This window comes from Pseudophryne corroboree, chromosome 2 (assembly GCF_028390025.1).
Source record: "Pseudophryne corroboree isolate aPseCor3 chromosome 2, aPseCor3.hap2, whole genome shotgun sequence".
Classification (NCBI taxonomy): domain Eukaryota; kingdom Metazoa; phylum Chordata; class Amphibia; order Anura; family Myobatrachidae; genus Pseudophryne; species Pseudophryne corroboree.
In genome coordinates, this window is record NC_086445.1 from 690,661,388 (window position 1) to 690,674,589 (window position 13,202).

General features: G+C 45.9%; 1 protein-coding gene across 1 annotated transcript in view; it reads right to left on the reverse strand.

The window, feature by feature from the left end:
- Window positions 1-2,028: 2,028 nt before the first annotated feature.
- Window positions 2,029-13,202, reverse strand: part of LOC135044419 (probable transmembrane reductase CYB561D1) — an 88,192-nt gene continuing 77,018 nt past the window's right edge. The window contains exons 3-4 of the mRNA XM_063955205.1: window positions 10,153-10,190; window positions 2,029-3,254 (exon numbers count right to left, since the gene is read on the reverse strand). Coding sequence (XP_063811275.1) covers window positions 2,751-3,254; window positions 10,153-10,190 — 542 coding nt within the window. The 3' untranslated portion in view covers window positions 2,029-2,750. The remainder of the gene's footprint in view (window positions 3,255-10,152; window positions 10,191-13,202) is intronic.

Below are 13,202 nucleotides of genomic sequence, written 5' to 3' on the forward strand. Positions count from 1 at the left end.
CTCAGGATCAGTGTCCTGTCAGCTGGGATTACGAACCATTAACCCTCAGGAGGTTGATTCGGTCCGCCCCTCTAAGTCCCACGAAGCAGGTAGTCTGTTTGCCACACAGAGCTACCTGAAAATAAGAAACTAAATCAAAAGTAAAGAAAAAATCTCTGGAGCTCCAGAGAAGTGCACCCGGCTCCTTTGGCACATTTTTCTAAACTGAGTCTGGTAGGAGGGGCATAGAGGGGAGGAGCCAGTACACATATACACACACTAAAAGTTTTAACGTGCCAGGCTCCAGTGGACCCGATCTATACCCCCTGGTACTAAAGTACAAGATCCCAGTATCCACTAGGACGTAAGAGAAATTATATAGGTAAAATCTATCTGCGATACAATCTAATGTTTATAAACCTGTTTATAACCACATTTTGAGAGATAAAGTTTGAAAATAATTGCATTTTACTTAATCATTGCAAACCATTGTATAGACTTAACTAACTACACAGTATGAAACATCCAGAGCCATATCATTAAGTGCTTACTTATTAGGTCATTGAGGATAGAATGCATTCTTATTCAGCCGATGCACAGGGAACACATCACCCTTGGAGAATGTGATAGTGTTCCGAATTTATCACTGCACTCACAAATACACTCAGACAGATCAGTAACAATTTAATATAACAGTCAATAGCAGGGCCGTCTTTTCGTATGGGCTCAATGGGCTCTTGCCCAAGGGCCCCAAGAGAATAAGGGCCCTAGGCTGATAGCTGAGGGTCTCCTCTTTCCAGGGGTACCAGATTTTTGAAAATCGGCCCTGGGGAACTGGAGATATCTGACTTGAAAGCAGTGGTCCCCATCCAAGCCTGTAAATTGCTCTTCCCAGCCTGATATTTCGGGTTCTGTCTGACTTAGAGTATTTCTGAGGGTATAAACCAAAAGCTGTGGCTCTCCCCTTTTGGTGGACACTAGAAGCTTGTCTCTACTATGCCCAGAACCAGAGATCTCAGCCTTCAAGCAGCTGGTCCCTGCTCCAGCTCCACACTCCTGGTATGCAGTTTTATATTTTCGTTGGTGAATTGCTCTGGCTCCTGAACTCTGATCCCCAAGTCCCCAGAACCTTCTGAAAGGTGGGACTCGCTAGTTTTTTTATCCCATTCAAAGCTAAGAAATATATTTTCAGGAACTTGAGATATCTGCAGTCAAGCAAGCTGCCCTCCCACCGGAAAATGATAAATATTAAGCCCACTCCACTAGCCACCCCTCCCCCTGGAAGTCATGTACCAGGACTTCTTCATTCAGCCCAATGCCCCATTATACAGTTTAGCCCCATCTGTGCAGTAAAGGAGTAATTAGAGAAATTACTGCTCCAAGTCCTACATGCTGAGCGAAAGATAGAACAGCCCCTACCGCCCGCAGGACATCAATGCTGCCGCTGATAGCACCCCCACCCCTACTGCTGGAGGATGGGTAGGGGGCCCAGTGCATTGCTGTGCCCAGGGGCCTACGCTGCTGTTAAGACGGCTCTGGTCAATAGGGTTAATTGTTCCTTCATTGCAAATAGGACACACCCAACGGTCAAAGAAAGTGCAGACATTGGCAGTAAAAGTGTCCAAGAAAGTGTAAAGGGAAAACCACACACACATAGATGTATGTATATATATATATATATATATATATATATATACACACACACACACACACACACACACACACACACACACACACACACACACACACACACACACACACACACTTCATCTAAATATATATCTTTAATCAGGGACACCTATGATTTACACAGGTTGTGTGGTTAATTAAAAAAAGGTGAAATGCAGGCTAGAATGTAGCCAGCCACAGAAACTCTGTAAATCATAGGAGTCCCAGATTAAAGGGATATTATTGCAGGCCTATATCTATTTATTTATATCTATATCAATATATCTACATATATATATATATATATATATATATATACACACACATATATATATATATATATATATATATATATATATATGTAGAAACATACATACACACATACTGTACATACAGAGAGAGATCAAAGAGACTGAATGAAAAATGAAAGTATCTAATAATGTCAGCAAAAACAGACAATAGTATTTGCAGCAATCCCCCGTTTTCGCTTGCAGAAGAGCAACCCCCACAGGGTTTTATGGGGATTGCTTTTTAGTCACATTTACCAAGCACTGGAATGTTCCATCTGCAGATGATGTTAGCCCGTTGTAGCCTATGGGCTACATTTCACGTAAGCTACCGGACAGGTTCCCTCCCTGGCACTCACCACCTGTGCATGAGTGGTCAGCAGACCATGAATGCACAGTAGTGCACACTGCTCCCGAAAAAGTAGTGATAGGATTGCAAATGCGATCCCTTCACTACTTACACAGCACAGAGCACCTGTCCCTGCAGGTGTATTGTATTACGTTTGGGCGAATTGTCATTTCTTATTGCTACAAATAGTGTTGATAAGAAATTATCATAATCAGGCCTCAGGTCAGACAATGAACAAATATGTCCCTAAGTCATAGAGCTTTCATAAGTATAATGGGAGCTGCAGGAGGAAGGTGAGGAGCTGCCAATTATACAGCAATCCACTTTTTTTCACATACCTCCGACTTTTACAGTATTGTAGGGAAAACGTAAAACATTAGAAAGACTAACAGACAGGAGGCCTCTTGAGTGTTGTCTCACTATGTCATTATTTGTCTCAGCCATGTAACTTGGGGCACATTTGCTGCTTATATTTGACCCTTCTTCTTTGGTAAGTATATATCCAGAACTTGGTTCATGATTACCAATGCAGGATAGAGAGGTAATGCAAGGCAAATATACCATGCTGGTCCCTTAATCTGTGCCTGAAACCACTCAGAGTACAAAGCTGAGAGTACAGTAGTTGTCGCCAGCAGGTATACCAAGAGGCCGCAAGTGGCATGGTATAATTTTAGTCTTGATACTGCAGTTACCCGGGCCAGCCGCGGGCAGAGCAATGCAAGTCCGCACCCAGCCTGACAACTTGTGGATACCAAGGTAAGCACCCCAAGGATGCTGTGCCAAGAAGTTAGATGTGCCTGCTCCATGAGGTTCTTGCTGCATATAATAAAGATTAGACCTGCTCCTGCCAAACCAGGCACACACAGCTGTATAACCCAATGCAGGCGAGTCTTCCACTTTCGGGAAATGGGGCAGATGGGGGAGGTTTCTGGAGACAACAGTAATACCGCTTCAGTCATACATAGGCAAAACTGCAAAAGAAGAAATACAAGTTTCAATGGATAATGGGGGAAGTCAGCAACTTAAGTAGACAGTGTGAAGAATATCTAAAGGTAAAAATGATTCATAGTGCACCATTCAGACATACACAGAAGCTCCCATGTCATGCTATACGGTGTTGTTAGCCACACAATGCTCTGAGGGGTATATTCATCATCACTTAATTTCTACAAAAGCAGCTGAAAATTAAGATTTTCACCTACCTTTGTATAAACTGTCAGACCCATTCATCAATCATGTAATGCAGGAGAGATCACTGATATATCCTGGCTACAATTGTCCCACCATAATTCTAACAGTCCCCGTACTTTAGTATAGGGACATAGAAATGATACCATTCATCAAGTTCCAAAAAAGGTGCTGCAGTGATGGGAAACCGGGTTGCAGGGACTGTGCGACTGCAGCATCTCCATAGGAAAGGACAGTGGGCTATCAGCGGGTAGAGGGTTGCACAGCCTGTCATACCTGGCCGATCTGGCATGGGGTGGTGGGATGGATTCCCGTGGCTGCAGCATCTCACTAGGGAATGGCTTCGGGTAACAGGCAGGGAGGGGATGACGGTGTCCACAACGTATATACTGCCAGCTGGGCAGACGGAAACAACGGCTGCAGTATCTTTTTAAAGACGGTGCCCGCTGCCTATCCCCATTACCTCTGGGGGCTCTCACTACATCCGGGGCCTCTCTGTTACTGTTCTCTTCCTCCTCCTTCTTGGCACTCATGAGGAGTCACAATTCCGAAGAGTTGGCTCCGCAGAAAGAGCAGCTTTTTGGAAGTGATACATTTGTTAATGAGGCATGATGAATGCCTCCGAGTGGGTCTTTGAACTCACAGCAAGTTCAAAAATAAGAATTTACTTACCGATAATTCTATTTCTCATAGTCCGTAGTGGATGCTGGGGACTCCGTCAGGACCATGGGGGGAATAGCGGCTCCGCAGGAGACAGGGCACATCTAAAGAAAGCTTTTAGGATCACATGGTGTGTACTGGCTCCTCCCCCCATGACCCTCCTCCAAGCCTCAGTTAGGTACTGTGCCCGGACGAGCGTACACAATAAGGAAGGATCTTGAATCCCGGGTAAGACTCATACCAGCCACACCAATCACACTGTACAACTTGTGATCTGAACCCAGTTAACAGTATGATAACAAACGAAGTAGCCTCTGAAAAGATGGCTCACAACAATAATAATAACCCGATTTTTGTAACAATAACTATGTACAAGTATTGCAGACAATCCGCACTTGGGATGGGCGCCCAGCATCCACTACGGACTATGAGAAATAGAATTATCGGTAAGTAAATTCTTATTTTCTCTAACGTCCTAGTGGATGCTGGGGACTCCGTCAGGACCATGGGGATTATACCAAAGCTCCCAAACGGGCGGGAGAGTGCGGATGACTCTGCAGCACCGAATGAGAGAACTCCAGGTCCTCCTTAGCCAGAGTATCAAATTTGTAAAATTTTACAAACGTGTTCACCCCTGACCACGTAGCTGCTCGGCAAAGTTGTAATGCCGAGACCCCTCGGGCAGCCGCCCAAGATGAGCCCACCTTCCTTGTGGAGTGGGCCTTTACAGATTTAGGCTGTGGCAGGCCTGCCACAGAATGTGCAAGTTGGATTGTGCTACAGATCCAACGCGCAATCGTCTGCTTAGACGCAGGAGCACCCATCTTGTTGGGTGCATACAATATAAACAACGAGTCAGATTTTCTGACTCCAGCTGTCCTTGAAATATATATTTTTAATGCTCTGACAACGTCCAGTAACTTGGAGTCCTCCAAGTCGCTAGTAGCCGCAGGCACCACAATAGGCTGGTTCAAGTGAAAAGCCGAAACCACCTTAGGGAGAAAATGAGGACGTGTCCGCAGTTCTGCCCTGTCCGAATGGAAAATCAGATATGGGCTTTTGTACGATAAAGCCGCCAACTCTGAAACTCTCCTGGCTGAAGCCAGGGCCAGTAGCATGGTTACTTTCCATGTAAGATACTTCAAATCTACAGATTTGAGAGGCTCAAACCAATGAGATTTGAGAAAATCCAAAACTACGTTTAGATCCCACGGTGCCACTGGGGGCACAATCGGGGGCTGTATATGTAGTACACCCTTGACAAAAGTTTGTACTTCAGGCACTGAAGCCAATTCCTTCTGGAAGAAGATTGATAAGGCCGAAATTTGAACTTTAATAGACCCCAATTTGAGGCCCATAGACAATCCTGCCTGCAGGAAATGTAAGAATCGACCCAATTGAAATTCTTCCGTTGGGGCCTTCTTGGCTTCACACCACGCAACATATTTTCTCCAAATGCGGTGATAATGTTGTGCGGTCACTTCCTTCCTAGCCTTAATCAAGGTAGGAATAACTTCCTCTGGAATGCCCTTTTCTTTTAGAATCCGGCGTTCAACCGCCATGCCGTCAAACGCAGTCGCGGTAAGTCTTGGAACATACAAGGTCCCTGCTGAAGCAGATCCCTTCTTAGAGGTAGAGGCCACGGATTTTCCGTGAGCATCTCCTGAAGTTCCGGGTACCAAGTTCTTCTTGGCCAATCCGGAGCCACGGGTATCGTTCTTACTCCCCTTTGCCGTATGATTCTCAGTACTTTGGGTATGAGAGGCAGAGGAGGAAACACATACACTGACTGGTACACCCATGGTGTTACCAGAGCGTCCACAGCTATTGCCTGAGGGTCTCTTGACCTGGCGCAATATCTGTCCAGTTTTTTGTTGAGGCGAGACGCCATCATATCCACCTTTGGTTTTTCCCAACGGTTCACAATCATGTGGAAGACTTCCGGATGAAGTCCCCACTCTCCCGGGTGAAGGTCGTGTCTGCTGAGGAAGTCTGCTTCCCAGTTGTCCACTCCCGGGATGAACACTGCTGACAGTGCTATGACATGATTTTCCGCCCAGCGAAGAATCCTTGCAGCTTCTGTCATTGCTCTTCTGCTTCTCGTGCCGCCTTGTCTGTTTACGTGGGCGACTGCCGTGATGTTGTCCGACTGGATCAACACCGGCTGACCCTGAAGCAGCGGTTTTGCCAAGCTTAGAGCATTGTATATCGCTCTTAGCTCCAGTATATTTATGTGAAGAGACGTCTCCAGGTCTGACCATACACCCTGGAAGTTTCTTCCCTGTGTGACTGCTCCCCAGCCCCGTAGGCTGGCATCCGTAGTCACCAGGACCCAGTCCTGTATGCCGAACCTGCGGCCCTCTAACAGATGGGCACTCTGCAACCACCACAGGAGAGACAACCTTGTTCTTGGTGACAGTGTTATCCGCTGATGCATGTGCAGATGCGATCCGGACCATTTGTCCAGCAGATCCCACTGAAATATTCGTGCATGGAATCTGCCGAATGGAATTGCTTCGTAAGAAGCCACCATCTTTCCCAGGACTCTTGTGCATTGATGTACTGACACAGTTCCTGGTTTTAGGAGGTTCCTGACCAGTTCGGATAACTCCCTTGCTTTCTCCTCCGGGAGAAACACCTTTTTCTGAACCGTGTCCAGAATCATTCCCAGGAACAGCAGACGTGTTGTCGGGGTCAATTGAGATTTTGGAAGATTCAGAATCCACCCGTGTTGCTGAAGCACTACTTGGGTTAGTGCTACACCGACTTCCAGCTGTTCTCTGGACTTTGCCCTTATCAGGAGATCGTCCAAGTAAGGGATAATTAATACGCCTTTTCTTCGTAGAAGAACCATCATTTCGGTCATTACCTTGGTAAAGACCCGAGGGGCCGTGGACAAACCAAACGGCAGCGTTTGAAACTGATAATGACAGTCTTGTATCACGAACCTGAGATACCCTTGGTGTGAGGGGTAAATTGGGACATGCAGATAAGCATCTTTTATGTCCAGGGACACCATGAAGTCCCCTTCTTCCAGATTCGCTATCACTGCTCTGAGTGACTCCATCTTGAACTTGAATTTCTGTATGTACAGGTTCAAGGATTTCAGATTTAGAATAGGTCTTACCGAACCGTCCGGCTTCGGTACCACAAATAGTGTGGAATAATACCCCTTTCCCTGTTGTAGGAGGGGTACCTTGACTATCACCTGCTGAGAATACAGCTTGTGAATGGCTTCCAATACCGTCGTCCTTTCTGAGGGAGACGTTGGTAAAGCAGACTTTAGGAACCGGCGAGGGGGAGACCTTTCGAACTCCAACATGTAACCCTTGGATACTATCTGCAGGATCCACGGGTCCACCTGTGAGCGAGCCCACTGATTGCTGAAAATCTTTAGTCGACCCCCCACCGCTCCTGAGTCCGCTTGTAAAGCCCCAGCGTCATGCTGATGGCTTTGTAGAACCCGGGGCGGGCTTCTGGTCCTGGGCAGGGGCTGCTTGCTGCCCTCTCTTACCCTTTCCTCTGCCTCGCGGCAGATAAGACTGTCCTTTTGCTCGCTTGTTTTTATAGGAGCGAAAGGACTGCGGCTGAAAAGACGGTGTCTTTTTCTGTTGGGAGGGGGTCTGAGGTAAAAAAGTGGATTTGCCGGCAGTTGCCGTGGCCACCAGATCCGATAGACCGACCCCAAATAATTCCTCTCCTTTATATGGCAACACTTCCATATGCCTTTTGGAATCCGCATCACCTGACCACTGTCGCGTCCATAAACTTCTTCTGGCAGATATGGACATCGCACTTACTCTTGATGCTAGAGTACAAATATCCCTCTGAGCATCTCGCATATAAAGAAACGCATCCTTTAATTGCTCTAGAGTCAATAAAATACTGTCCCTATCCAGGGTCTCAATATTTTCAGTCAGGGAATCCAACCACACTACCCCAGCACTGCACATCCAGGCTGAGGCTATTGCCGGTCGCAGTATAACACCAGTATGAGTGTATATACTTTTCAGGTTAGTTTCCAGCCTCCTATCCGCTGGATCCTTGAGGGCGGCCGTATCAGGAGACGGCAACGCCACTTGCTTTGATAAACGTGTGAGCGCCTTATCCACCCTAGGGGGTGTTTCCCAGCGCGTCCTAACCTCTGGTGGGAAAGGGTATAATGCCAATAACTTCTTAGAAATTAGCAGTTTTCTATCTGGGTTAACCCACGCTTCATCACACACGTCATTCAATTCCTCTGATTCTGGAAAAGCTACAGGTAGTTTTTTCACCCCCCACATAATACCCCTTTTTGAGGTACCAGCAGTATCAGAGATCTGCAAAGCCTCCTTCATTGCCGTGATCATATAACGTGTGGCCCTGTTGGAAAATACGTTTGTTTCTTCACCGTCGACACTAGATTCATCTGTGTCGGTACCCGTGTCGACTGACTGAGGTAAGGGACGTTTTACAGCCCCTGACGGTGTCTGAGACGCCTGAGCCGGTACTGACTGGTTTTCCGGCCGTCTCATTTCGTCTACTGACTTTTGTAATGTACTAACATTATCACGTAATTCCATAACTAAAGCCATCCATTCCGGTGTCGACTCCCTAGGGGGTGACATCACCATTACCGGCAATTGCTCTGCCTCCACACCAACATCGTCCTCATACATGTCGACACACACGTACCGACACACAGCAGCCACACAGGGAATGCTCTAATCGAAGACAGGACCCCCTTAGCCCTTTGGGGAGACAGAGGGAGAGTTTGCCAGCACACACCAAAAGCGCTATAAATGTATATAAACAACCCTAAAAGGTGTTGTTTTTGTTATAAGCGCTTTTAATATATAAATATCGCCAATTTATGCCCCCCTTCTCTTTGTTACCCTGTTTCTGTAGTGCAGTGCAGGGGAGAGTCCTGGGAGCCTTCCTCACAGCGGAGCTGAGCAGGAAAATGGCGCTGAGTGCTGAGGAGAATAAGCTCCGCCCCTTTTCCGGCGGGCTTTTCTCCCGGGTTTTGAGAAATCTGGCCTGGGTTAAATACATACATATAGCCTTAATGGCTATATGTGATGTATTCTTTGCCACTAAAGGTATTTAATATTGCTGCCCAGGGCGCCCCCAGCAGCGCCCTGCACCCTCCGTGACTGGTCAGTGAGAAGTGTGTAGCAACAATGGCGCACAGCTGCCGTGCTGTGCGCTACCTTCATGAAGACTGAAGAGTCTTCTGCCGCCTGTTTCCGGACCTCCGATCTTCAGCATCTGTAAGGGGGGTCGGCGGCGCGGCTCCGGGACGAACCCCAGGATGACCTGTGTTCCGACTCCCTCTGAAGCTATGTCCAGTAGCCTAAGACTCCAATCCATCCTGCACGCAGGTGAGTTGAAAATCTCTCCCCTAAGTCCCTCGATGCAGTGAGCCTGTTGCCAGCAGGACTCACTGAGATTTAAAACCTAAAAAAACTTTTTCTAAGCAGCTCTTTAGGAGAGCCACCTAGATTGCACCCTGCTCGGACGGGCACAAAAACCTAACTGAGGCTTGGAGGAGGGTCATGGGGGGAGGAGCCAGTACACACCATGTGATCCTAAAAGCTTTCTTTAGATGTGCCCTGTCTCCTGCGGAGCCGCTATTCCCCCCATGGTCCTGACGGAGTCCCCAGCATCCACTAGGACGTTAGAGAAACATAATTCTCACTATTGATAATTATGAATTGATGAATAGGCCACTGAATGACTCACAGTCCACACACCTGCTGGGCACAGGAAAGGGAAGCCCTCCAAATATTCACGTGCAATAGATATTTAGTATTATTTCAAACGTTTACATATTTATGAATGTTACTAGGATGTCTTTTACAAAAAGCAACTTACATTTAACGTTGTGGCATTTCAGTGCAAGGTGAAAAATTGTTGTACAACAGAGGAAAGGATAACCACTAGAGACGGGTTAGATAAAATATGGAAATTAAAATACCACTGATCAAATCAGAGAACAAAAATGAGAAATAAAATAAAATAAATCAACATAACACTTACAGCAGCAGCCATGAAGACAGGATGCCATGAGAAGAGGCCTGCAGGGAAAAGAAGTTGAGAGATAAGGTCCAGTACTCAGGTGTTTTCTGGTGAACAGCCTACTCTAGATTTGGATGTGTGTGTACCTTTACACTGCATATAGATTCAATACACTTTTATTCTTTGTTTTGTCAAATCAAAATTAGAGTGTGTATAAAGCAATGCCTCTAATGCTGGGCATACACTATACCAGTAGTTACCAAACTGTGTGCCTAGGCATCCTGGGGTGCCACAAAGATCTTGCAGGGGGTACCCCGGGTTGGTGGTCCAGCACCAAATAAGGCTATTTTATGGTCAATGTAATATACAAAACCAGTGCTAGTGGCTGCCAATGGTAAAAAATGTGGCCAATCAGAAGCACAACTGTACATCACCACATAACAACGTAAGGATGACAGGTAGGCACAATTTACTTAAATTAATATATTTTTTCCATCAATAAAAAACTTTTGGCCTAGAGGTGCAGTGAAAAATGCTGATACTCTAGGGTGCCGTGATTCAAGAAAGTTTAGGAACCACTGCACTATACAATTATCTGGCTGATCCGTCTGACATCAGTGGATCACCTAAATAATGGTACAGTGTACGCGCATGACCGATCCGGAAATATTGACCATTCAGACATGCCAAATCGTCCAGCATGTCCATCTGATGTGATATTTTGAAGCTGCAAGTTGGCTGCATCGGGCAGTGTATGCACTGCCACCGCCGCACGACAGGTAGCAGAGAAATGGTGAAATGTCTCCTCCCCATAGGAGGAATGCAGGTATTGTGTGGCTATAAGGGCTCCATACACTAGAACGATATGTCTAGAGGCTGAAGTCGGGGCGATTTCCCTTGAACTCTCCCGGGAGTGTTTACATATGATACCAAACGATTTGGTACAATGTGACTTTTTTGAGCATGCTATACATCACATAGGATATGTCAAGCGCCTACATATTGCATGGGATGTATAGCATGCATTCACAGGTACCATCAGATACATCTGATGGGCTGGATTAGGGTGTTAGGGTGGCTGGCCCAAAGGCAAATTAACAAATTAACTGCTGCAAGACCATTATTTAAAGGTAAAGAAAAAAAGACACCACACCTGTTTAGTTACTTTTTTTTTTTTATTCTCTTTATTTGTGAAAGTGGAGAGAGGAGTGTACAACATATGTAAAGGCACATAGTGAAAAATAAGTAATAAACTGGCAAAACACTGTCTGTGTGTCGAAATACAAAAAGCAATAAAGTACATTCCAGAGAGAACAAACAATATCAAGTCCACTTATTTTTCATTTTTTTTGGGGGGGGAAAGGGAGATAACAAAACAATTCTACAGTAGGACAACAACTGTATAAGGGGAAAGGGAAGGGGGAATGGGAAAGGAAAGGGAAGGACAAGAAGGGAGGAGAGAACAATACTGCTACAATCCGTGCTGTTGATGGTAGAGCAAAAGAAATGGGGTAAGGAGGGCTCCAAATACTTAACATTGAAAAAGAAGTAAAAACAAAGGAGAGTCAGAGTTTATAAGGAACCTGGAAGTTGTCTATGGAAATATAGGTACCAGGGGCCCCAAGTGTCCCGAAATTTAGCAACGGAGTCTCGAACCAGGATGGAGAGGTATTCTATTGATGCAATAAACCAAATTTTGTTTATCACATTTTGCATAGATGGAGCCGTGGGCTGCTTCCAATGCGACGCTATCAATATCTTGGCAGCATTAAGGATGTGGGTGCAAAGTCTACTCGAGGATCTAGGGATCCCTTCCAATGGTTTGCATAACATGGCGTGTAAGGGGCTAACGGGCGGAAATTTAAAGAATGTTCCTGATGAGAGTGAGTGGCTCCACACTGTCTCCAGCAGAGAATTTAACTTGTTGGAAAGATACGATGTAATCTTTCAGGGACCATATACCACCTTGAGTAGACTTTGTAAGCCTTTTCCCTAAGATTTGTTTTTATAGAGGCTTTGGCTATCATGCTTCTGATCTCCGACCACTCCTCCTCCCCCAAGGACACTCCCAAGTCTTGTTCCCAAGCCAATTCAAATGGTTCCTTGGGAGGTGAGGAGCTGGCCAGAAGGGAGTATGAAATAGAAATAACGCCCCTGCGTCCTGGGTCATAAATACAAATACGCTCAAATGGGTGAGGTTTTCTAAGGGTACCAGATTCACTCAAAGAACGTACAAAGCTAGTAATCTGCAAATAGTCAAAATACCTGGTTTCCTGGATACCGTATTTCTCACTTAAAGCCGTGAAAGTTTTTGGAGCAAAATCCCCCGAGATATGGAATATCCTGTCTATGCCTGCTACAACCTAAGGGCGCATGTATGATGATATGCAACCCATCGGGAAATGGGGATTACGTTAAAGGGGAGGGATAAGGTGCTAAATCAAATTTCTTATTTATACCATCCCACACCTTCAAAACTGAATGGACGCAAGGGGTATCACGTACCGAGGCTGATCTCAAGTGTGGCGGGAGCCACGGAAGGAAACTAACCGAGCAATAGTTGATAAGTGCATTCTACAGGGATACCCACTTCTTACAACCCTCAGGTAAGTGCCAGGCGGCGATGAGGCTCAATTGCGTAGCATGAAAATATCAGTCAAATATAGGGAGGTCTAAACCGCCGGCAGTCGATGGTTTGGAGAGGCAAGATCTACCAAGTCTGGGGCGTTTGTTTGACCATATCAATTTGCCACACATAGATTGCACCGTGCGGAGATATGAAGACGGGACGACTATGGGGATGGTTTGGAACAGATACAGCAGCCGCGGAAAAACAGTCATTTTAATGGAATTAATTCTACCTGTCCATGAAATACACAAGGGATCCCATTTAGCCAAGTCCTTCCTGATATTATGTAGAAGTGGGCGAAAATTGGCTTTGAACAGCTGATCATAGTGTTTCGTGATCTGAATCCCCAGGTAACCGATGGATTGAGGTCGCCAAATATACTCAAAATTCGTACTTAAAAGCTTCACAGTATCATCGGGAAGGTGTAATGCGAGTGCCTCGG